This window comes from Myiozetetes cayanensis, unplaced genomic scaffold (assembly GCF_022539395.1).
Source record: "Myiozetetes cayanensis isolate MyiCay16 unplaced genomic scaffold, myiCay2020 scf6-25, whole genome shotgun sequence".
Classification (NCBI taxonomy): Eukaryota; Metazoa; Chordata; class Aves; order Passeriformes; family Tyrannidae; genus Myiozetetes; species Myiozetetes cayanensis.
Genome location: NW_026087853.1, coordinates 24058772 through 24085884, shown reverse-complemented (window position 1 = coordinate 24085884; position 27113 = coordinate 24058772). Strand labels below are relative to the sequence as shown.

The window sequence follows — 27113 nt, the reverse complement described above, 5'->3', positions numbered from 1 at the left end:
TTATACATTTTGAATAGATTCTAAGCTCCGATACTGTCTGCAATCAAATGCAGGGCCAAAAGTATAATCAAATGTTCAACTTTTGTACCATTAATCTTTACTTTTTAGTTTGAGTGAATCCTTCTCTCAACTTCAGCCCATCATTTGCAATAGCCCAAACCTAATTTCCAAGACACTACATTTTTTCTTCTTAGTTTCTGAGTTTCCAATTATTATCCCAAGAAGTGAACGTATTCCTGAAATACTCCTCCATAAATCCAGATTTAAAGTCAAAATTTTGCTTAAGTGCAGAAGACAAAGAAAAAGATAATTCAGTACCAGTAGAAAGTTTGAAAAATTATATGGATTATCTAGTAGCTTTGGTATAAAAGTAACATTATTTTTGGTTATATTTTCCTTTATAAAGCTTTACATAAAACACACAAGAGTTAGCAAAGGTTAGACCCATTTCACAACACAGAGCCCTTATGGCAAATCTTTACAGCACAGCTCTGACAGACAATCAGATTCAGAGGAAAAAAATAGAGTATTTTCTAATTTAGTAGGTAAAAACTGGAACTGACTCACCCATATTACACTAGTTTCTAATGCACTCAAATGTGGTTAGTACCTGTGGCAATGTCCTGCATTTTTGGATGGGGTTATACTGAACCACTGACAGGTAAATATCTCATCAGGCCTTCAATTACTTTGGCGTGGTGGCCACATGACCTGGACACAAATTTCTTCCTACAGTACTGCTATGCTATATTCTGACAGGGGGGTACTAAGGTAGTTTTACCAAGAAACTTCTGAGACCTTAGAATCACAGAATTGTTAAGGTTGGAAAAACCTCTTAGATTGAGCCCAACTATTACCCTGGCACCACCACGTTCACCATTAAACCATGTCCCCAACTGCCATGTCCTCATGTCTTCTGAACACTTCCAGAGATGGCAATTCCACCAATGCCCTGGTCAGTGCGTTCCAAGGCTTGACAACCCTTGGTGAAGAAGTTTTTCCTAATATCCAACCTAAACCTCCCCTAGCACAACTTGAGGCCATTTCCTCTCATCCTGCCACTTGTTACCTGGGGGAAGAGACCAACAACCCCCCTTGGAACAACCTCCTTTCAAGTATTTGTAGAGAGAGGTAAGGTCCTCCTTGAGCCTCCTTTTCTCCAGGCTAAACAACCCCAGCTCCTTCAACCTTGTCCTTCTCAATTACCTTACCCAGGGCACAACTCCCTATACTACGTGGTCTGAGTCTTGCTGGAGCTACCTATACCTTATGGTATTAAAGGAAGTAGAAAAATTGCACAGAAAAATACTTAAGAGTTAGAAGATCAGGAATGCACCTAAAATGAATGCTGTCTCACTCTTCCAAAAAGAGGCAGTGGCTTTTCTCCTTCTCTCTAAGTTTGGGAACAGAAAAAGCTCCCTTGAAGAACGTTAGTTAAATAACACAATCATTTATGGTCTCCTTATGCTCCAGGGAAAGCCTTACACAGAGGTAACCTGTCAGTATGTTGATCCTGATAGCAAAGCTGACCTCAGTACACCTTTGAAGGTTGCCACTGACAAGCAACTCCTACTGACCAATAACAACTGCCCATTTGGAACTGCAAATATTTTCTGTAATCTGACTAAAACTTCAATACCAAAACAGAGCAACCTGATGACCATTAACAACACACTAATTTTACTGTTCTAGGGACAAGACTACAGCACTTTGCAACAAAATCCTTCCTGATGAAGATTTTAACCTGCCTTTAATCCAGTCCTTTGGTCTTTCCTTCCAATATAAAATGGAGTTAGACCTACCATCATTATTATTTGATTCAAGGGATGGAAGGATGAGAGAGGAAGAATGGAAAGAATTAAATAAAGATTTTTTTGTACTGAAGATATTGTACAGCTTTAGTGACAAGCTATGCCCACACTTTTTGACATATCCAGTTCATACTTTCTTCTCCAAATAAAGTCGGAAAACTAGGCTGAAGATGGTAAAAAGCCTGGGTAGTAAGGTTCCATTGACATCATTTTCAAAAACTTTGTTACCTCTTATATCCTAAAATTTGCACAAACCATTAGTGCTTCCCCAAAATTGTTCTTCACTTCAAATTGAACAAACACCCAAATTTACTTCCATGAACCACCCAGTAAACCAAGAAGACTTTTTCCCTAGTATTTCTGATGATTGTTGATGATTCACCTTACTCAGAGCCCTGGCAGAAGGAATCCCATGAATTATCAAGTTGCAGCTGAACTGTACACATTTGTCAGTAAAAGCCCCTCTACCTCCAGTCTGCTGCCAAGTGCGGAAAGCAAACGCAAGAGTTCAACCTTACCCCTAAAAGTCCAGCAGTTCAAGGTATGAACACTGCTATTCCAGGTGACCACTATCCTATGGTACCAGAAGGTCCCAGGGCAGAGTATAAGTGGTTTAAGAACTCAGAAGACTGCTACCTTTTGCTTCCTAACCTAGGCCTTAGAAGGCAGTCTGCTTTTCTGCAGGACTGGAGGAGTGAGAACATCCTGGCATCTTTCTCCCTCTACCACCCCAACTTTTACTGCAGAATAAAATAAAAATGGTCACCAGGAACACTTGTACAGACTATTTCTGCCTCACACAGACTGGAGTAGGGTCACAGAAAGGCTGCGATCTCTAATGACATCTATTTTCAGTTAAGATTCTCTAGCCTTACAGATTCTTTGGGAAAAATATTTGCAGATGGCCCATCAATCTGTGCTGTGCTCCCCTCCCCCTCTCTCACAAACACCCCAAGCATCTGCTGTACCATTGTTTAACAGCACTGCAGTTTTGCACAAAGACAGGGTCTCAAAAACCAAAGATTTGTGTGCAGGCGAAGGCAGAACTATCATTCTGCACATATCAACTTGACATTGGTCTCAAGGTGACTAACATCCATACTCTCCCACAGAAAAGTCTCTTTGTAAACAGCAAAATAGAGTTCCTGAAACATCAGGGCTGCAAGATGATGTCATTCAGTTCAGTGGGATTTCTTATTTTTATGAGTAATGATATAAAGAATCTTAAATGTCACACAAAAATTGTCAACAATGCTTTACTTTCAGATGGGTTTTGCAGGTACAGCAAATAATACTTTTCAAGTTTGCATATACCCAGAATATATCTAAAGAACAACGGATGTGTTATTACACTCTCGCATTTGTTATAAACACTCACTATAAACTCTCAGTAAGCATTTTAAAGCCATAAGAGGTTTGCAATTTAAACTAACCTAAATGTTAATTAGGTATGTCACAGAACAGTGCTTCAAAAGTTTGTATATTCTCATAAGATTTCTCTCCCTTCTCTGCACTGTCAAAATAATCAGCTGCAGAGAACCACAGACTGCCTGGGAGTGCAAGACTTAGTCTTACTACCAGCTCTGCATGCATGGAAGTGACAGCACTATAACGGGATCAATGCTACAGTCAGCACTGTGCACACTTGCATAATTCCAAGAATAACCTCCTTTCAAATGCCATATGCCTTTTGGAACACCGAAAATGCATTTATTTTCTAAAATATGTAGGACATCTTCATGAACAACTTGGACACTGCCTTCAAGAGACAGTAGAAGAATTTCAAAATTATTTACCCCATGTTATTTTCTTAGCCAACTGAGGAGCTCCAATCCTAGTTATTCAAGGCATGTCAGGACATGACATGCAGCAACCGATTATATTAATTCCTGTACCAATGTGACATCAAAGTCAATAACAGTTCATGTAAAGCCTGTTGTTGCTAGATATTAGACTGGGGCCCTCAAACCATCTTCTTTCATCATCATGTCTGTGAAGCACAAAAATCTTCTCATAACGCTAGGATAAGATGCATAGAGGCTCAGTTGCTGGTCAGTAAAGGGATACTCCAAACTAAACACCACAGTTATAGCCAAGAAGCTCTCATATTCAGTGTTATTAAGCAATTCCAGCCTATAGAAAATTCCTCAAGACAAGACACATACAGCTTCACTGCACCTAAAATCATAATCAAATCCATTAAATACAATGATATATATTTATATGGACAGATGTACAGTGAAGAAAGCTTTGTATGTTTTTGGTTTTTTGGACACAAACACATGAAATCTCTGGGAAGACTTTTCACAGAATTTCAGTCCTTCTCTTGCAAGACAATCTCAACTCGGAGCCCCATAATGGAAGTGAAATAATACCCAACTGCAGAAATGCAGAATATGACTGCATTTTCCAAGCTACAGCAGCACGGATTCTGCAGCACAAAGAGCTACTGATAGGTGTACACAGTTCTTCCACCATATCTCAGCAAAAACACTGCCATTGCAAACAGATTAACTATGATTATTCTGTAGGTACTCCATTTCTCACAATGCAGAGTTTTTTGGTGGATTAGCATAACTGGCACCTGTGAATGTTCAGCTTGTCACCTTCAGCTGTCTGAACACTCGCAATCCATATAGATCAAGTAATTTGTTTCGGTCAGACTCTGCCACATCTGCTTTAGTCTCATTTCCACCCAATCTGAACGATTTATACTGTAAAAGTATCACGTACCCATTTTGTGCAGAGCTGTTGTGCGTTTCTGAGTCATCACTGTCGCTGATGACAATTGTGTCTCCATCAGTACTGCTGGTGTGGCCATTCGCCATTCCATTGTGATGGGCTGGAGGTATGACTTCCAAAATCTTACACTGCAACCTGAAACAGAACACAGATTTATTAATGTCAAAGTCTTTCACTAGTGCAAGGAGTCTGAAGTTGTAGATGTTATTTTAAGAATACATATATACCTGAACATTGCATTGTCTACTAAATAAGTAAATAACTAAGAGCCTTGCACTGAAAAACTAGATAAAATATTTATTTCATTAGTATCATCTAATAAATGAACAAACTTAAACTTATCTGCTTACACAGCTATCAGCTTTGCTACTCAGGACAACAAATCACGTTACTAGTGGACATAATTTTTTTTTAAAGTTCTCATTTAAGTAAACCAAAAAGTTAATGTGTTACCTAAACACTATACAACAAAAGTTCTACGTTTATTTTGACAGCAGTTTAAGAAAAGCAAAAGATTTTCAGATCCCAAAGTATTTTTTCTTATAAGACATCATCTTCTACTGCTGTCGATGACCTAAATAAACAAGGTTGAAATGATCATTATGCATCTAATCTTAATAATGGCCCATTTATCTGCTGACACATATTAAGGCTCCATCTGGCATGCACACAATTGACAAAACAAGTCTATTCCTTTGCCATCCTGAATGCTAGTCATAAAAGCCAGAATTAACCACATATCAAAAAGTATAATTAATCAACATTTCATGCTGGGTAACTATATTATAGCTGGTTCTTAAACACTAACTTTCACCCCTTTCTAGAATTCCATGGTTCATATTTTTTAGCTTAACATCCGTAAGCCTTGTCTGATTCATGAAAATTAACTATTGTACTCGATGGGCATCGTCACGTGCTACCACCAAAAGCTCAAAGCAGGGGAAGAAAAGAACACATAATTCTCTTCTCTGGGCACCAAACACTCCCACTTGAAATTAAAAAAATGGAAAATACATGAAGTGCTGGGCTTGAATTAGTGTGGCATCACAACCTAAAAACCAACAAACCACAACAAATCCATGACAGGCAAATTCTAAATGTTCTTCTATCTGAACTGAACACTGACAAAAAGCAAGCAGTCAAAATATTTCTTTAATGTGTCTTTCTGCAAGCAGACAGTACCTGCACACAGAGAGAGTAAAGTTGAAAACATTAAAATATCCTAGGTAGCGTTCATTTGTGAATTTATCAAGGATCAGTAATGTAGTTAGAGCCTGTAGTTGCTCTCTCTAATAAGAGGGGAGTTCCAGGATGCTCCAGCAGGTTATGTTATTAAAAAAAACCAAAAAAACAAAACAAAACAAAAAAAAAACCAAACCAACAAAAATATTAACATCCTTATCTACTCCTAAAGACAACAATATGACTAATGCTTAAATTATCCACAGGGACACCAGAGTTGCTTGCACAGAGCAGAGGTAGCTTGAGCCCACTTAGACTTGCTGGCCACAGGCATGCTGCCATTCCAATTCAGCGTGCCTTGTTTCCAAAGCTGGCTAGTCTGGGGCTGGAAGACATGTTTTCCCAGCCAGAGGAGCCCAACCTAATTAACTGTGAAATTCTTAATAGGCTCTGTGTAAGGAACCAAGAGCACCCAAATATAATGGAGATAGAACCTGGTGGTTGTTCAGAAAGTAAGTCCAAGTCCAGCAAGGCTTATTAAGGTCTGGCCCAGCACCAGACTCAGTCTGAGTCCTATAAGAAAAGTCTATCATCAGTAACTTAGTTTTCCAGTATTTAGAACATCACAGCTTCCCCTTTGTACTAAATAACATGGAGCCGACCGCATAGCAGAATGTATATTGTTCGGCTGGTTTCTTAAAATCCAGCAAAGATCATCTGGTAAAATAAAGACTTCTTAGCAGAACTACTTCTGTTTCAGATTATAAAATATATTTCCCGGGAGTCCGATTCAAATTAAAACGCACGCTCAATCCCTGACGGCAAAGCCCGAGGCCACGCTGCTCATCCCCCGCGGGCCGCTGGAGGGAGCGCGCTCCCGCCGCTCCGCGCTACCCTGCGCCGCGCAGGGACAAAGAGCCTTCTGCGAACACACCCCCAGCCCATCCGCCCGGACAAAAAGACTTGAATATCGGAGTCACCGAGTAGTTCTCCAACACTTAATTTACCTGCTTATCCAGCAGGCTGCCCTGTAATTTACGGGGTATCACATCTCCTTCTCTAAGTTTGGAAATTATATACTCTATACGCTTGATTTGGTAAGCAGCAAAAGCCCCAATACAGTTTACAGCTGCCTTTTTTTCCCCTCCTCTTTATTTTTAAACACGGAGAATGACTAACAGATTAAGCCATCCCAGAAAGGAAGTGATACTCAGTCTTCTATGCCATTCAAATCGTTGCCAGAAACCTTTGGGGAAGGAATCAAATGAACGACACACATTACCTGGCTCAATAAAATCACAGTCCAATGCACTTTAATGCTTACTGATAGACAGGAGATTAAAGAAACTGATGCAACCATTCCTTCTGGCATTAAAGAAATAATCTGCAAATGATTTTTTTAGCCTTGCTACAGTCAAGTCACGGCTAGTAGCACCCAATTTCATGGACTAAGAGAGGAAAAGACACACTGCTTCTAGTGCAAATGGTCTGCTCTTTTCAAAAATCTAATAATTCCCTGAGTTCACTAATTACAACTCTTACTAATAAAGATACTTTAAGATCCTTACAAGCTTATGTCAAAGTCAAACCATGCTCACTATTTCCCATAAAATAAGAATTAGGGGCAACTCCATCTAAAAAAACAACAGAATTAAAGTACATAAATATGTATCCAAAATACCCCCTCAGCCAGGAAGCACTTTCTTCAAATTACAATAAAGACTGTGAAAAGCTTACAGCCACACTAAGTGAATCCCAAAAGTGTTCAGAGAAAGACCCTATACAGAGCCATCAGGAACTTTTACACAATAGTCCCAGCAACTCCAGTTCAGACATTGACACCTATACTCAAAGCAGTTTTGCTTATCTCTTTCTGCACTACAGGCTCTTATCAACAGCGGGGCACAGGTCCTCTGGTCTGTCCCAAGGATGACCTTTATGCTTACAGTTCTATTCTTTGTTAAGCTCAGTAACTAAGCTCTTTGAGGTCTCTTGTATTATGGGAAGGGCTCCAATAAGTGCTTGATTAAATCTGTGGGGGTTTTTGTTTGGGTTTTTTTTTAAGAAAGGAAAGAACAGCACAGGAGCCCAAATTTTTTTCAACACAAAGCCAGAGGTGGTATCACTGATGTAGTTTTTTTTAAATATCCGTTTATCTTCTCTCAAATGAAAAAGAAACCTGAGAACTTCCATCAATTTCCATGAATTTTGTGTAGGGCTAGTCAGCTGCACACATGAAAGAACATGACTCCAACAATCTAAGGCCAAAAGACAAGAGACTCTGGCAGCTTAGCGAAACTAGCAGAAAACTTTAATGTCTGGTTGAACCTTGTCACTCCCAGAATGGTCAGAAAGAGGCAGGTTGTAGGTGTACAAAAGCAAACTGCATTTGTCACCTCAGGCTGCTGCTCTACGAGATGCAGAGATCACTAAATAGTTCCCACACCAAAGGAGGAAATCTTCCCTTGCCATTCCTTCTTCCAGCCACACAGATGGCATGGTGGTTGCTTTCTGTAGCTCTGGCACTCAGTCTCATTTACTGATTGCCATCATATTGAATTCAACTACCTGACCAAAAAAATCCAAACAAAAGAAGATATAAAAAAACCCAAAACAACCAAACAAAAATCCATAACCGAATGTGAAGAGCTGGTAACCTTGTGTCATATCAGCTACTTCAAGGAGCTCACTGCTTGAATGAAGATCTGATCAAACTAGAGCACGTACCAGAGGCAAACACTGGTCACAGATGGAGGAGGAGGGAGAGCTGTCCATCCACTTGAGAAGTGTGGGAAGAGAGGCTGCCACAGAAGACTGAGGCAGAAAAGTTTTTGAGTACCTCAGCCTTCTTCTCATCCATTTCTACCAGTTTTTAAGCACTGTTTATCAGGGGGTTACACCTTCTTTGACCTTCATTTTCTGGTTAACACACTTGTAGAAGCCCTTCTTGTTATTCTTTGCATCCCTCATCAGGTTCCATTCTGGTTTTGCCTTGCCCTTCCTCACCCCATCCCTACACAACCAAACTTCATCTCCATACTCTTCCCACGTCACCTCTCCTAGCTTCAACTGTCTATGCATTTGCTTCTTTCCCTTTAGTTTGACCAGCAGTTCCCTACTCAGCCATGCCAGTCTCTTGCTTTCCTTGCTTGATTTCTTGTTCCTGTGGATGGATAGCTTTTGTGCTCTGTGGAAGAATTCCTTCAAGATCTGCCAGCTCTGTTCCACTCCCTTGTCTCAGAGGGCAGTCTCCCAGGGGATCCCACTGACTAACCCACTGAAGCACTGGCAGCTTGCTTTCCTGAAGTTCAGGGGCCTAATTTTACTCCTTACCTCACCCACATTCCTCAGATCTACAAACTCCACCAATGCATGATCACGGCAGCCCAGGCTGCCTCCAGTCTTGCTGTCCTCAATTAGCTCTCTTATGTTGATGACTTCAAGATCCAGTATTGCATTGCCTCAGTTATGGCTGTCTACTACCTGATGTTAAGAAGTTCCAGGAGTCTCCTGGATTGCCTACAGTTTGCTGTACTGCTTTTCCACCACATGTTGGGATGGTTTAAGACCCCCAGCAGGACAAGAGCCTGCAAGTGCAATGCCTCCTGTAGCTGGAGCAAGAAGGCTTCTTCAGTAGACTCCCCTTGATAGGGGCCTGTAGTAGACATCAACCACTCACTTCTTTTTGTTGCCCCAGTCTCTGATTCTTATCCACAGCCTTGTGATCTGCTCGGGGTTGTTCTTCAAAGATAGCTTTTCATACTCAATCCACCTCTTGATGTAGAAGGCAACCCCTCAGCCTCTCCTTCCTCCCATCTCTTCTGAACAGACTGTAACCACCAAAAACCGCATTCCAGTCATGGGATTTGTCCCATTAAGTTTCAGTGATGGCAACAAGGTTGTAGGTTTCCAGCAGTATGGCAGCTTCCAACTCCTCCTGTTTCTCGTCCATGCTAAGTACTTTGGTGTAAAGGCACATCAGCAGGGCTGTCAGCCATGTCACCTTCCCGGAGGAACAACCTTAATTTCTTTGAGATAATTCTCTGGTGTTTCCCTGTTGGCTCCTAATACCTTAGGAGTCCCTGGCTCGTCTCTGTAAGACTGTGTTCCAGTGTGGCTTACGCATTCCAGTGTTAGCAGAGTGTAGATGCACTTCAACTGGGCTACTGATTTCAGTCCCAACACTGGCATGCAGCCCACAGACTCATCTCTAGAGAGTCTGGTCTTATCTCCCTCCCCCTTAAAACCTACTTTAAAGCCTTCTCAATCAGCCCCCACCAACTCACAGGTTAGAATCCTCCTTCCCCTTTTGGACAGGCAAACCCCATCTGTCTCCAGCAGGTCTGGTGCTGTATAAAACACTCCATGATCAAAAAAACCCAAAATTCCACTGACGGCACCAGCCTTTAAGCCACAAGTGATCAGATGTGTTCTTCTATTCCTTTCAGCATTATTCCCTGTCACCAAAAGGACTGAGGAAAACACCACCTGTCCCCTCCTGCCTCTTCAACCAGTCAACCCCAGTGCTCTGAAGTCCTTTTTGATTGCCCTAGGACTTCTCATCAACCTCATCACTGCCAACCTGGACAATAAGAAGTGGGTAATATTCTAAGGGCTGAATTAATCCAGGGAGTCTCCTGATAACATCTGTTACCTAGGTCAGAGGGAGGCAGCAGACTTCCCTGTGGGATGGGTTTAGTTGGCATACAAGACCCTCAGTTCCCCTCAGAAGGGAGTCACCTACAACAATTACCATTCCTTCTTTCTTAACACCTGAAGCTGTGATCCATCTGGTTGACTAACTTTTTCCAGGCAAGCCCCCAGATAGACCTTCATCTCCATTATCTGCCTGCTCCTTGAGAGCCTCATACCTACTCTATAAGGGCACTTGGGAAGGCAAGGGAGGCTGGGAGGGGATTCTCCTATATCCCCAAACAGGGACCTATTTCCATTGACCCTTATCTTTGATGTCCCCTCCTTCTGTCTAATGGTGAGAGTGCTGGGGTTCCTCTGATGCTTGCTAGCTTCCACCACTGCATTTCTCTCAGGAAAGTACTGGTGTAACTCCACCAGTCTATTTCTCTCTCATACTCCCTGGTACTCCTCAGCCTCTCCAATTCCTCTGTAAGAGGAGAGTAATCCAAGAAAAGGGTAAGTATAACTTACTTGCCAAATCCTCTTTCATTCAGCTCAGCAACTTAAAGACCTGTACACAAGCTATTATGAGTTGCAGGAAAAACAGGTATCTCTGTCTACCCACCTCTAGAGCAGTAAAAGAACACAATTTAAAGAGGAGGAAGACAAGCTACACTCTTCTACGTAACAGGCCAAAACCAGCCATCACAGGATATCAAGTGAAAACTTCAACCCTGCAATTACTGGTGCACTTTCACTTCTCAAAAAAGTTTTTCCCAAATGCCAAGTAGGCCTTTACATCCAACCAAAGCTGGTATGAGAAGCTGTGAGAAGAGAGACCACTTCTCATAGGTCCTCAAGTGTTCTGCACACCAGCTTTTGATATGGCTAATGCTAATTACCCCGATAGATGTAATAGTCTGGCACTCTGCTATGTCCTCATTTCAAGTCAAAAAAAACAAGATACCCTGAAGGCCCAGATAAGTTACAAATGTGCCTCTGTATGCTTTACAATGAGCAGACAAGAAGCATCCTTTGGATGCAGACAGCTGTTCCAAATGGGGCGGTGGGGGAACATTGCAATACTTTGAGGCCAAGTTTTAAAATAAAAAACCCAATGGTCAGTGAGTCAGAAGCAAAAGAAAATTCAATTATTAAGACATACAAATGAGAGAAAAGTTTTTCAAATGCCAAAATTAAAAAAGTACACGTTCTCTAATAGTATGTAAAGTTAGTTGAATACAGACAACCCCAAAAGAGTAATAAAAGAAGCTATAGTAACAAGTACCAAAAAGTACAAAAAAGTTATAGCCTCATTCTGTTTTGTCAGTTTTTAGTTTTTAAAAAGTAAATGTCGGGTAAGTGCAGTAACTCATATCCTTGTCCTAACAGTTCTCATATGCATGCAAGTAATTATAGAGATAAAAGTGAGATAAGATCTGAGGGAATAAGTGACATCTTTTTTACTAAGCTAACTGGTACAGTTTAATGCACACATAAAATAAAAGCACAACAAAGAGACAGGGTTTATGCGCAATGGCTTCCTCAGTTGTTGCTTTTGAGTTTTAGTATCTTCATTTATCTGCCAAGTTATAGGTAAGATTGTATGCTTCAAAGAAACTAATAAGAAGGATGGTTTTGCTTAGGACAAGAGAGTCCTATGTACAGACTAGCTGCATCAACTGTCTGCTGTGGAATTAGGACAGTACTGCACTGGTATATGCATCACTTTGACTGCCCAGACTTCAGTTCTTATCATTGTACAGATTAAAACCAAATAAATCATTAAAAGAAACAAACCAAAACCTGTACCTTTAAATTTACAGTTATAAAAGTAGAGAGTGTGCACAGAAGTGACAGCTAACAGGGACTGGCAGTGCCAATTGTTGTAACAGCTGTTCAACAATCTATAAGAAAGGAGTTGCAGGTTCTTTTTCACATATCATCATCTCATAGCTTCCACTAGTCAAATACAAATATATTTGTTAGTTAGTCAATAAAACAAATATATTTATATCATAAAGGGCTTAAGGGCAATGGAAAGAGAATTCCTTAAGCATGATTTTTCCAGGTTAGGAGTTCACTGATCCTTAAACTGTTATGCTGGGAGAACACAAACTGTATTTGCTCTATGAATAGGTAAGCCGCTCTCCAGTACTGTCAGAGATGCTGTTTCACAGGCACCACACTAATTTTGCTACTGGAATTCAAATTCACCTTTCAAAACAAAGTAGGAAACTTTATTTTTATGCAGGAACTTATGCTTAAGCCTTCCCACTAGAAAAACACACTACAATTAATAACTTAATTTAAATTTACTGTAACTCATTAGAGTCTAAACATAGACACTTTGTCACTTACTACCTAGTGATCTTATATTAACTGACCTGAAAGCTCAGAAGACAACTACATATATATGAGAGTAATACCCTGTTGCCAGTTTGAATGGAAAAAGTTGGAAAATTAGCTATAACCTTCTCTCTTACAAGGGTTATCTTCTACCATCCTAACTCCCTATCAGCTATATATACATATATCAGTCATGACCAGCAACATGCTTCCTGTGTCCCAGTTAAGACTTACAGAGATGAAAACAGTATGCAAATCTTTTAATTGGCCTAATGCAGCGGTTAATCCACTATGACCAGTCCTAAAGCACTGGGATACCAGCCAAACAATTGATGAGTTAAAAAAAGAAGTTTAACTTGCAGGCAGGGTTGCTCTGTGATTATCTGTTTCCTGCAGCTTGGCAATGGTCAACATCAGATCAGTCAAAGCAGAAAAAGGATGTTAACCTATAATAAATGTACAATCAGATGCAGCAATCTTCCTAACAGGGAACTTTGTCTACTACTTCTGTAAGTAGGTTCATTTTTAAAAGCATTCTGGTGTTGCTTCCTCACAGACACTAAGGAAGTATTCTTCTGCAGTGGTGTCATCTAGTGGTCAAATTCAATGAAAATAATATTTTTTTTTGTATCTGACATATTCTGTATGATTTCTTCCTTCTCATACACTGACCTTGAAGCAACTTATTTCAGTCTCTAGGTGGTTGACTTTTTACTTAAGTGCCATACTGACTGATGGGTAACAATTGGTTGTGCCCCAACCTCTATGGGGAAGGGAAGACATCATCACATAAGTTATTTTTAAGAGGGGGAACTGAAGAGGTAGCAGAGTTGTCAAACGTAAAACCTCAGATCTCCTCATTGCTCAAGTCAGACTGAAAGCTCATAGTTTAATTAACTAATTATCACACTACTCACTTTTATATCCTAATAAAGATGGCCATAATTTCTTGTGATAGCACCCAGACTCAGAACACTGATGTTAAATCACAATTGGTTGTTTACACATGCTTTAAATCTAGTTTTTCCTCCAACAAATTAAATAATTATAAAAATCAAAAAGCACTCTGCTGATCTCCAGCAGAAAAGAACAGGTCCTACTGCTGAGTGAGTTAGGCTGTTGAAGGTTTTGTTTGGTGTGTCTGAGGCATTAGCTGAGGTTATTATTTCAGGTAGGCCTTCCATACCACATATTCCCAGCTTTCAGGTAACTGACTTCAGATGTCAAGATGTTGAAAATCAATTTAACAAGTTTTACGTACCAATAACAAACGCAGTACTAAGTCAGCAACAAGTGGACCATTTACTGCAAGAGATGCCAGTCCTTGTGGAAAATTAAAAGACCAATAAATACACGGGTCTTAAACTTTCAGTTCTGAAGTGCAAATATAGGAAGCAATTCCAATATGATCGACATTTTTCCTCTGTTTCAATAGAATATGAGCTAAAATATTAGTTGTTTATTTTACATATTAATTATGAAATATTGCTCTAATTTTCCACCCCAGGAAAAACCTAATTTCCATGCCTTTTTCAATAAATTACTTTCTATAAAGTGCAACTTGACATTCTAAATAACAATATTTACAGTGTCAACTGGTTTTGATTCTTTAGCAACTCAAACTTAATTTGAGACTAATTTTTGTATATATATTCTATGATGTTTCTGATCGATGTTTCAAATACTAATTTTGTCTTCTGTGAAGGCAGTACTAGGAAAACATTGTTACACCACTCCTGCAGTTTTTTAACTGGAAATCCGAGCATCTCATGTTTTAAAGCATAACACAGCCACCACTTTGAAGAAAAGTCAGAGGCAGTTTGGCCAGAAAAGCTGAACACACACAAACCAAGAAAGCTGGCCATTTTTAATCAATAAATCACCTGAAAGGGTTAAAGAGCAAGCAGAATTATCTCCTTGTTGCTTCTACCAGGTTACCAAATTGCATGCATCACTTCCAGAGACTGCCTGAGAAAGCCATATCATAGGGTTGGGGGGCTTTCTCTGCAATTTATTTCTGGTTGATAAAGGTTGTTGAAGATACTCCGTCTTCCTGTTGTTTTGGTATGTGTGGTATCTCCCAAACTCTCCTGCGTTCCTCCTGCCAGACCTCAGTAACAAGGCAGAAGCAGCAAAAGTCAAAACTAAGCAGCACAACAAAACACTATAAACCAGAAGAGCTGAAAGACCAGACAACATAGTGGGGCGTCAGACACTGCCACAACCAGAACACACAGGTTTGATACAGCTGAATAAAACAACCTCCACTTAGACTCCGAACAAACCACTTGCCCTCTCCTCTTTCCAGATCACCTGTTGTTGCTCGCAGTATTATAGACTACTTCATATGCTCAGGATAAAAACATTTATATTAAGTCAAAATGCTAACCCTTCTAGTGTTCGGGTTCCCTCCCATTTTCTTTCATCAAAATCTAGGAAACTGCATCAAAACAATCTATCCTACAAGAATATTACACATGCAAAGTTAGGAGTTAAAAAATATCAATATTTAAATTGCTTGAGCAACCTCTGGTTACACATGCATTACGTTGTAGGCTTTGCATTAAATGATGCACAGAGTTCAGGAAACAAATGATCCTGACATTATGCATACAGAAAACTTCATACATAAAAGCAGCGGAAGAGTTTACATCACCACAAAACAACTGGGTTTTCATGATCTACCAAATTCTGTTGGTCTCATAGGAAGTTATTACACTATAGATGGACTGCAATATTTTTGCTAGAAAAAAAGAGAAATCACAAAAACATAGCTGCACATGACAAACACATGCAAACAGGTCTGCTGAAAAGCCATATTATGTACAAGTAACATGAGTTGGTACACTTAATCCTCAACGTAGTACCTCAATGCACAGGTCAAAGTCAACTGATAATTGAGCAGATGAAAAACTATGCCTTACTTCCTCCCACTTTATAACTTTTAATTATGTATCTCTAAGCATAAAAATACCTCCCCCTCCACATTACCATGCTATTTGCAGTGTTTCCTAGATTCAGTATTAAAGGTCTGAACTAGCTCTCTGCTACACATTTGTCTTGAATATCAGTGGCATACAATCACCTATGGCACGTTTTTCGTTCTTCATTTTACCAGACACCAATTTATACTTACGTATTTAAAATATTTAAAATAGTTAAAATATCAATTTTAATTAAATAATATGTAAAATAAATATAATACAAATATAATATAATATATTATATAAAATAATCTATATTATTTAAAATATTAAAGTAGTTTAAAATATACAATCTGTAGCAGGCTAATTTTTTTAAAATAAATTTTATTTGAAATTTCTATCTTTTGAATGGTATCCAGCCCACCCCAAAGGCTTAAGAAATTTAGCTTATATACTATCAATAGTATTAGTGAAATAGATTGGAAGTGGAACATAAACACAAAATTGTTAGATACGTATCTCAACACAACTTTGAGTAACCGAGAAGATTGAATTGAACACTGGTAAAACAAATGGCAGCACTATCGTAATGAGAGAATCGTATCACAACTTTACCTGAACAGCTTTGAAGAACTACAATGTATACAGGTAAATATTTTAGCAAATAGTTTAGAAAAGTAATAGAAGAGCTATTCAGGTGGGGGGAGATTTAGAAGAACAAACAATTTTTTTACTACTAGTTTGGAAACTAACAGTATCTTTCAAGATAGGAAACTCAATCGTCTCACTGAGCAAATGAAAACCAACACCTGAACCATACTGAGAGTTCATAATATTCATGTTTCTAAATTAAAAACAAACAAACAAACCAAAACCAAAAAACAACCAACACCTTATTCTCTAAGCAAAGTGACTGCAATACTAGTGATAACCTCAGTCTATTCATTTGACAGGTATAGAGATGAGAAAGATAGAAAGAAACTTTGGATGTAGGTTTTCCATACAGAAAGCAGTAACTTTACTGAAGTTCTTGTCCTGTCTTTGCAGACTGGGACTTCAGTGGTTGAAAGGATTAGAGCAGGCAAGAGATGGAAAGCTTTCCTACTAAGCACTGACCTTTTGTATATACCCATACAAATTCCCTTACAACTATCAACAGATTTTTCTTCCTGGTGTAGTACAAAATTTGCCATCAACAATATCTGTATCAGCCACTACAAAAACTCACACAGAATAATTGTTCTCCAGTGACCATTTTGAACCAGCCCACTCCTATCACCCAATAAACACCAGACTATGTGCTAAACATCAGGCTATCCACAGAAATCTCTTCTACTCTGAAATGTAAGCTGTCACCTTCCTCCTGAAAAAAATCAAAATGACCCTAACAAACAATTAAAAAACCCACCAGCAACAGCTGAACACACAAAAGCTTTAATGCCTATTCTGCAGGTTTTTCCAGGTTGAACATGTTTAAGTTTTTACCATTTTAAACCTCAGTTAGGTGAAACTGTAAACTCATTTAGACAAAGCTGTAAATTCATTTAGACAAAACATGGACCTTTTCTAGATCTCTCCCAGAAGCTGCTTTAAGGAAAAACTCAAGCTTATTTATACTACAGAGCATATGCACCAACGATATGAGAAAGAAAGCATCTGAAGGTCAAAATTCTTCCAAGTTTTTAATCAGCCTAAGATAACAATAAGAACACTTGCAATATATACACCAGTATAACAGTAAGCATAACACTGAGTGTGAAAAAGCCCCATCACGCTAAATCACCTATTACAAACATTTTACAATTAATTCCCAACTTCTCTGAGAATGTAATCTCAATTTTTGCTATTCCCAGAAAAGTAAAAATCCAACTTTTATCAATTATTTTAAGCTTTCAATAGTTTGGCCATTCATTCTGAATGATTCATTAAAAATTTCATATAATTTTTCAACTCATACCTTCCATTAGTTTCTCATGAAATCTCATTCTACAAACAGCCCAGTTTTCTCACACCAAAAAACTGACATTCCTTTGCAAATCCACCACACAGACCAAAAAACATGCAATGTCAAGATGTGCAAGCACTACCCTCTCTCCACAGCTACTTCAAAGCTTAGGACAGAGATATCAAGCACAGCAACACAATACTGCTCTTAATCAACCTAGGGAAGAGCAGTAACAGTATCACTCGCCTAAGTATCACACCTCACTCTTGGTATATTTAATGGAGCTTATTACCCTTGGTTTTGGTTTAAAAACGCACACACAAAACCCACCCACACTAAACAGAAAGAAATAAGTATTTATTTTTCAATATACTTACCTTGCACCATTATTTCTAACTACTTCCACTGTTTCATCAACAAAATAGCGATCCTTGACGTAAGCAAAGATTTCATCACAGATCTCATGAAGTCGGGTGCGATGGGTAAGGGTGGCCAAGTATAGAACTGGAATGACAAGTGCCTCTGGAAAACTTTGAAGGTTATGTCTGGCTTTCCTCTCTGATTCCAGTGCTTCCTGATATGTGAGTCCTGGTTTACCTGTGACAGCACAGCTCCACACAAGGCTGTTGCAGAGAATAGTGCGTTCAAAAAAATCACTGAAAAGAAAGAAAGGCAGGAGGGGGAAGAAAAAAAGAAAACAGTTGAGTTCTGACTAACATTTTCAACTTGCTAACAATTAAAACAGCAGCAAATTGCAAGTACCTTTTACAAGTCTGAAATGCAAAACTATTTGTACAAGTTGTAGATAATCAAGGGTTATCTGCCAGTTTTCAGCCATGGCATGGTAAATTGCTATTGTAAAACCAAAGTCTCCTATTATTACAGACTGTAGTAACAGCATCAAGATGTAGAAATGCTGCAAACAAATATTCACGTATAAGAAGCCTTATGCATAGTAATAATAATCACACTGAGTTTAATAGGTGTCGTATCATACTCACATCCCCCTCCATTTCCATAAATATTTGCAAGAGGAGCGTCTAAAACTGTACAAACATGAAATAACTTTAAGATCACAGAAACATGTTGCAACTTGAATAAGTTTCAGATTTGAGTGCCTTAACTCGCAAATGAAAAGATGGAAAAGGTAAAAAATTAATGTCAAGTAGTTCTCTAAATAGTTTTTATTCCTTCAGTGTTTGTATAGCTCTTAGAAAAAGTACTGAACTATTTTTTTCCTACAGATTCTTCTCCTCCCTTGTTCCATTAGTAAACACTGATTCTCTTCCTTTCATATATTTCCAATTGATGCTAAAATTACATTGTTGTTATGGTTTGCTTGCTAGCTATTATACTGGAATCAAAAAAGAAGAGCTTTCATTAGTTAGTATTTGTCCATTTTTGACGGGTATCAGAAAAACAGCAGTTTGTTATTAAACACTTTCTAGATGAAGAGATGAAGACAATGAGGTAGCTGTTCGCAAAACCATGTTAAAATATATGATATACTATTGATCGGTGATTGGACAGCAGAGCAGTCTTTCAATATGCCCCAGTTCAGACAATGCTTCTATTTGCCTTACTTTACAAATCTTCATGGACTAGTACTGATGACTACACAACACAGAACACAACAAACTCAGGTTTGTTTTGCCTTGTATCAGTCTAACATAGTTATTTCAAGGCAGACAAACAGTCCTTTCAGAAAACTGCATGCTACATGAGATACGTATACTGAAGTTTCATACCTTTAAAAAAAAAAAAAACAAACACAAACCTAAACCAAACCACAGTGTTCCCATTTTTAAAAGACAGAACTGTTCAAATAATTTTTCTTAATGGGGTTAGAGTATTGGACAGTTCACACTGAGTTTTTTCCTGCAAACTCAAGCTGGCAAACATTCACCAGTGACACTGATGCAGATGACAATGTTCACTGCAGATGGACAGATGAACCATAACATTTTGTAAATGAAAATGGAAATTCCAGATTGAGGACAATGAAGAGTCTTGGCTCAGATAATCCTTTCTGTATGAGCACAGGATTCCTCTGAGTGAGATATGCTTTAGGAAGAACATCAGCAGCGAGGAGGGGAAAGGGACAGAAGAGGAAGAGATATATTATGTGGATATTTAATAGCTACAAAAATTCAGATTTTTATATGACCTGCATCTACTTAATATTATCTGACAGTACATGGATAATCTGGGCTTGCTTACTCTAAATAAGAAAATGAGAAAAACAAAGGAGAGAGAATAAAATGAATTATTCCTCAGCATATAAAGAACAGATGGCTGTCAGTCATTCACTGTGCATCTTTATTGTGTATTATCGTATAGTTACTAAAACATTTTAAAGAACAGGTTAGACAAAAATCTGTTTTGTGGGTTTGGTTTGGGGTTCTTTGTATAGTGATCTAATACATAAAACATGATCTGTTCAGGTCTCTTCCTGCCCTACATTTCAATACTTCTGTATTAGACTGAAAATAATTTTTATGGATGGTGATTCAATGGATAAAGTATCAATTACACAAATCATCATGCAGTTGTATGTATCTACATATATTTCTGTGTCTCACTTACCAAAGAGGTTCTTGATTATTATCTTTAGCCAGGAAAGAGAAAAACGCTCTAAAGAGAAACTATTAAATGTACCAGAATATAATTTTCAAAAATTATGAAAGTAAAGGTTAAGAAAAAAAGGCAGAGAGAGACATCAGAGAAGGAGAGAGAGACAGAGGTTGACACTGACAGTGTCCCTTTAAGAACTGCTGTTATTCTTTGTGAGGGGATACCAGGCAGTCATGCTATTTAAAGCAACAGCACTGAACTTATGGGAGAGAAAAACATTAAAAACCCAAACAAACAAATAAAACAAAAAACCCCCCAACTACAAACTCCTCTCTAAAATTTCTTAATCTATGATTATTACAAGCAAAATGTTATATTTTAACTGAAACATATTTGAAGAAAACATGTTCCATTTGCATACAAGAGTATTTTGTGTATCTAGTTTCATTCTCCTTCATTTCCTCTTTTGTTTTGTGTGGATATTTCCCCTGTGAATTTACAGGGAAGAAAAGAAATGGCGTGAAAAGAAATTATATTTGATTTTGAAAGCACTATTTATCTTTAGCTATCATTACCAATAGCACATCAAAATTAACTTGGTTTAAGAGAGAAAACAAAATCCCAATAGTATAGATGTTACTGGTAGTACTTTCTGTCCCTGTCTCGCTCTAGTGCACGGCAGTTATTACAAAATGATTGACAAAGAGCAGACACAACAGCTACCAAACCAAGAGAACAGTAGCAGCAGCGGTGATACCTTTTCTCTTTACTTGAAGAGTAATAATGCCATTGATCAGATTCTACATTCAACTTAAATTCACAACAGCAAGAGCATCTGCTGCTACATCAAATGTGAAGCCTTATTTACATCTTTTTCTAGGGTATTATGGTCTTTGGGGCTTCTTTGCTGGTTCAAGATCTCTGTTGACAACATGGAGCAAGAAGTTCATACAAAATATATCCACAAAGTTCACTCGCACAGTCACATCTGCCTGCAAGGAGTCAAATGCGACTGTGACCACCTTGGTGATGTCCACATGAGCTCAACTATTTGAGGAGCAGAGACTAAAAGCTAAGTTGTCTTCGTAGTAGTAATTAATGCTGACTTTTTAGATGGATGCCTCTTTTCATTTACATTAGTTTATTTTCCATGCAAGGTAAGGCAAACTGTAAAATTATCAGCAAATCACTGAGTAGTAGTTTAACACTGCTACTCAGTAGGTATTTGATTGGAGGCAGTTAATTAACAGAAGCTAGAAATAAATTACTTGCAATGTCTGTGCTGACTGCACTTGCAATGAATACAAAAATCCAGCCTAGAAATTACAGAAGTCTTTTGCCTGAACTAACCAAGTATTTCCATTAGGTCCAAGATTTATTGTATTTTTAGTGTGCTTCAAGAACACTTGTTTCGAACCTCTTACTTTCATTCATTTTCTTAGCCTATATTAAGAACAACTCATTTAGGATATTGTAGGAGGGTAATCACAGAAAACCAACTTTGCCATTCCAGACCACAGAGTTTTCTTATACTCTTCATCTTTGGAAGTGGTCAAGAATACATATAACAAGCAATGCACAAAACAAACAAGCAAAAAACCATGACAAATACATTTATTCCTTAATATTTACAGGGTAATTACGCATTAATAAATCTATTTAAAATTATGAGTTTCTCTTCAAGAAAACAAAAAATTCACCTAATTTAACTAACGACTCTTAGCCTTTCAAACAGAATCTCTTTTTGACTGTAACAAGAACTCCACAGGCCAATCTGTAAAGAAGTTTCAGTAAGTTTTGAAAATACAAAACTGCTCTTCCTCCTCCTCCTATGTCCTAGAATGAGGAACGTTCCTACCACTGTATCTATACTACTCATCATTTTCTTTTTCAAACTGTCTTACAAGCAAGACTTTCTACACATCTATATCAGCTATTAACTTCCACAGACAAGGTGTCAATGGCTGGTGGTAACATCCCACTGGTTTAATGTGTTTCTCATGCATCCCATACATCTCATGCAGTGCCGTACTTGCTTTTCCTATTATGGCTCCAGAGACCCATTGCTGGTCTGTCCCTCTGACCAGGAATACATCATCAGTTCCCCCCCACCCCCCCGTTCCCGTTACTTATGATAAATACAACTGAACACTGCCTCTTCACTGCCCCCCTGCTTTGAAAGGGTTACAAATGCGCAATTGTATTTCAGATTAAAAAGGAAATACATTCTTAACGGGAAAGTCACTTTACAAAATACTAGTCTTGCCAAATTCTTCTCACATTAGCATAACCATTTCTTATATAGAGAAGAGTAATACTAATGTATGATTTCTATTCATCTCTACTGAAGCTGACATGGACATGAAAGCAGTTTTTCAACAGTAAGTTTGTGCTCTGTTAAAAACCCCCAAACAACCCAACAAAAAAACAAACAAGAAAACAACTGGAGTCTTAACTGTTTGTACTAATTAAAAGCATTCATATAGTTGATCAAAGGGGTGAATTCAGGTTACCACATGTATCTATAGCACCTGCGCTACTATTCAGACTGTAGGTTTTAAATTTTCCCCTCAAAATGTAGATTCAGAGAAGCCCAATTTAGACAATGGTTTTCTTTCATGAAACAGCTAATACAATTTTTAAGAAATGGACCCTCCCTATCCTTAATAATATAATTGCCCTTGCTTAGGTGTAGAAATAGGAAATGCAATTTTCAGAAGACATTACCTATGAGTTATCTGTAACCAGCAGAGACAAGGACTAGCATCTTTAAAACTTCCTGAAACACGACCCTATGTTCTCCAGCAGATTATGCCACAAACAACTAACATTGACTTAAACTTTCTATCCATCTGTGCTGGAACACTTTGCTAAGTAAAAAATACCACGTTTTTCAATCCAAAGCACCAATTTTACCCCACCTAACAAAAAAGCCATAAAAGAATTTAAAAAAAAAAAAAAACACACAAAAAAAGAAACAAAAAACCAAACAAACAAAAACACCACTCTACCCCATATACACAAAACACAAGCATAGCAGTTTTCTGCAGTTTTCCCAAATACCATTTCTAAGGCTTGACCTCTGAGCTAACCACCTACTGACATTTCTAGAGATTGCCTGTGCAAACATGTCTAAATTTACCCCTTAATTCATGAACTTTGGTTAAATAACAAACTTGGTCTTTCATACTTTTTAGTGACAACACCTTTGTAGTATAAATAAGCCTGTCACAGTACTTAAAATATTCACCAAATCCTTTAAGAACAGAAAGACATTTTAAAAGGATATTTTTAACGCTGAAATTTTAGTACAACTACATGCACCTGAAAACATATTTCAGTGCAGTGTCAAACAACATGAGAGTCACCTAATTATGTGATAATAGTAATTGTAACCAGAAAAACAGCTTTCAAAATATCAGAAGCTGGGGGAGGGGAGCTTAATTCCTATAGAAACAGGAGGCTGTTAGATCTTCCTTCTTAGGTTCTTATATGCCCTATAATGAAAATACTCCTTACAAAACTCGTAACAGCATATTCAACATCCCTCTTTTTCCTTAGAGTATACAGTCCAGGAAACAGTAAAGCATCACCCTTCAAAGTTACCTAATGCAGCTTTGTTAAAATTTTATTAAGCACAGTGTATTTGAGTAAGAAAAACAAGTCTAAACATGAAAAAGATTTAGGTGTGCTTTAATTTCATACGCTGCAAATGAAAAGCATTTCAGATTTAATCTCGTTAGTCTGCACATCTTTAAAAAAAGCAGAGTTTGGATGCGGGGGCCTTTTTGTAGGTGGGGATGGTGCTGCATCATACCGGGGGTGAAAAGACGTAATTTATCGGCTTTGAAAAACGTTTCACTAAATACTTTCAGTCCATTGTTCTTACAAGCAGTGAAGTGAGCGGCAGCAAGTTAGGGACTACCCGTGCCATCCGCCTTCAACCGTTAACGGGAATTTCACCATTTCCAGTGGGCTTTTTTCACACGGAGAAGGAAAAAAAAAAAGGGGGGGGGGGAGAAGAAAAAAAAGAAGGGACGGGAAGAGCGATAAAAGCCTCGCTAGAAAGAGAGCTCCTAAAGGGACAGGTGTGCCCGCTGGGTTTCAGGCCGGTTTAACTCCCGGCGATGCCACTCGCCCGCCCAGCCGGGGAGGAGGGCTCCCGCTGCGGGACCCCCGGACAGGTGCAGCGACCCCGCGCCCGGCCCGAGCTCCGCGCCGAGCGGGCCCGCCGGCCATTTCCAACCGCGTCAGCCGGCGGCTCCCCGCGGAGGCGGGGCGAGCGCGGCCCGAGGCGGCGCGGCGGGGTCGGCAGCAAGGGGTTAAGCGCAGCGGGAGCCGGCCGGGGAACCCAGCGGGCCGGGCAGCCGGCGCCCCCCGCCCGGCCGTCACCACAACAATAGGGCGACCGGCACATGCCAGGCAGGCGGGCGGCCCCGCTGCGCCGCCTGGACGCGGGCCCGGCGCGGCCCCTTCCGCGGGGCGGCCTAGCGCCGTCCGCCGCCGACACGCGGCTGCCGGCGGGGGCGGACGGGAGGGAGAGCCCGGGCCCGGCAGACGCTCGGTACGGCCCGCCGCCTCCCACACGCGTAACTTTCACTTCCCCGGCGGGGGCTGGGGCGACACCGAGGAAGGAGCGGCGGGAGGGGGGGAAGGAGCCGGCTGCCTTCCTTCCCTGTGGGCGAAGGGGGCTGTGGGGTACACCCGCTGAGGAGGGACAGGGATTCCCCCTGCCCCGGGCGAGAGATCCGCCCTCTCTCCCCCACCCCCCTCTGGAGGGCACAGGCTCGGCGCCAGCCGCGGTCCCCCTCACACTCCCCGGCAGGGCTCCCCGCGGCGTTCCGGGGAATCCCCTTCCCTCCCTCCCCGCCCGCCCAGGTGTCAGAGTCGTTGGGGGCTCGAACAGCTCCCTGCCCGCCGCCGCAGCGCGGGGGGTGCACAGGACCGACGCAGGGACAGACGCGGACACCGACACGGGGCTGTCGCTTACTCGTAGTTCCTGAAGATCTCGTTAGTGACCCTGCAGTAGAAAACGCGCTCGTCCGGCCGGAGGTCCGCGGGGGGCTTCACCCTCACGAAGGGCTTTCGGTGCAGCAGCGGCATCGCCCCGCTCCCGGCTCTCTTCCTGCCCCAGGATCAGCTTCAGTGGATAGGGGGGAAATAAAGAAAAGAAAAAACAAAACACGGAGGGAGGGAGTAAGCGAGGCAACGGCGCGCACCGGCCCGGGGAGGAGGGAGTGGGTCTGGCGTGTCCCTCCTCCCGGGGGGAGCCGGGTCAGGAGCGAGCCGGAGCGGCGGCGGCGGAGCCTTTTGTGTGCCCGACACGCCGTTGCCTGCCTGGGACTGCGCGCGGACCAACGGCGGCACCTTCCTCCGCCTCCGCCCGCCTCACAATGGGGCCATGACGCCGAGCGGCGGGCGGAGGCGGCAACCCCCGCCCCAGCCGCGCAACGTGCTCGGCTCGGGGATACCCCGGCCGCGCTTTGTCTGCCGCGGCTCCCCTGCCCCCGGGTCACCCCCTTCCCCCCGCCTTTGACCCACACACGCCGGGCCGGACACCAACTTCCACTCCCCCGCCGCCTCCGCCTCCTCCTCCTCCCCGCAAAGCAAACACGCAGGAGGGGCAGCGCCGACCACTTATCTTCCTCCTTCCCTTCCTGCCGGGTCGCTGCCTGCCGGGGGTTCTCGCCCTTCTCGCCCCGCGCCTCGCCCCGGCCCGGCCCGGCCCGGCCCAGCGGCCGCCGGGCTCCGCCGCCGCAGGACAGCGCGGCCGCGGTGCTGGGGCAGCCCGGCCTCCGGCCTGTCCAGCGGGGGCTGCGCCGCTCCCTCCCCTCCTGCCCACCTGGTGCGGCCGCAGACTGCGCTCGCTGCTCGGCCGGTGCGCAACGTGGTCCCCCTCGCCGCGTTTCTCCCCTTTCCTCAGCCCCCCCTCCGGGTCCTGGGAAGTTTTTGATCTACTTCTTCAAGCCCTCAATCAGGAAGAGCTGCGGGGAGGAGCCTTCCCTTGCTCTCCCCTACATCTTTATTGGCCGCTCGGTGCCTTCCAGCGTGTGTCACACAGGAAGACAGCGAGCTACATTATTAATTAATGGCTGAGAGGGCGCATCCTCCATTTTTGAATTATCAGCCGGAGACCTCCGGTGCGGGGGGTGGGCCCAGCCCGGCTGCCCGCGGGGGCGAAGGCGGCTCTTTCCGTGCGGCGCTGCCGGCCGGGCTGTGGGCAGCACAAGCTCGGCGTTCCCGGCTCAGCGGTCATGGCTCGGCGGGGCGGCCGAGCCTGTGGCGCTGCCACCGGCGTTCCCAGCCGGCGCCGAGGAGCCGCCGAGCAGCTGTGAGACCACCAGCCCCGCGGAGCCCGCCCGCCGCTCGGCCCCGGGGCGATCCCTCCCTGCCCTTGGTACCTGCCCTGCGAGCGCTGGTCCCGGCGCGTCTCCTGCAGGGCTGATCCACGGCGGTGTCGGCGTTTGACAGGGCAGTGCCGGGGACGTGCCTCTCGCGGTTACAGCCCCCGAACCAGAGTGCTGTCAGCGCGTACGGGGGTATTTTGCAGAAAGTGAGATTGTATGTAATTAAGATGAGCGCAAGGGTTGTACGTGGGCCCCTTGGCATTGCTTCATTTTTTTTCCTGTTCACCGAAAATGTCACTAAATGGTTTTACTAGTGTATTAATTTGTCACCTCTTTATTTTTTCAACACTAATGCATTTACAGTGCCATTGGTAGTTAAAACTGGAGTATTAATTCAGTTGTGTTCTTAAGAGTGCTAACCAGCTTGAAGACATAATAACTACAGAGTCCACATCCATTCTAGCTCATCATCACAAAATCCAGTGCTTATATGAAAAATCTACAGAATAACTGTAGAAAGTTCATAGAACTATTGAGGTCAATAATATCTGGGGATTGATATTTAAATAATTTAACTTTACAACTTAAAATGCCATTCTTGCAA

General features: G+C 41.4%; 1 protein-coding gene across 3 annotated transcripts in view; it reads right to left on the bottom strand.

Moving 5' to 3' along the window:
• The window catches only part of BAZ1A (bromodomain adjacent to zinc finger domain 1A), a 67903-nt gene extending 41751 nt beyond the window's left edge, over positions 1 to 26152 (bottom strand). The window contains exons 1-4 of one of the 3 annotated variants that reach the window (XM_050335753.1): positions 26005 to 26152; positions 25153 to 25302; positions 17966 to 18244; positions 4545 to 4688 (exon numbers count right to left, since the gene is read on the bottom strand). In XM_050335753.1, the coding sequence (XP_050191710.1) occupies positions 4545 to 4688; positions 17966 to 18244; positions 25153 to 25265 (536 nt within the window). In that variant the 5' untranslated portion in view covers positions 25266 to 25302; positions 26005 to 26152. Of the gene's footprint in view, positions 1 to 4544; positions 4689 to 17965; positions 18245 to 25152; positions 25498 to 26004 lie in introns of those variants that run through there. The other 2 variants (XR_007631460.1, XM_050335752.1) reach the window with 2 other exon arrangements.
• Between the last annotated feature and the right edge of the window lie 961 nt (positions 26153 to 27113).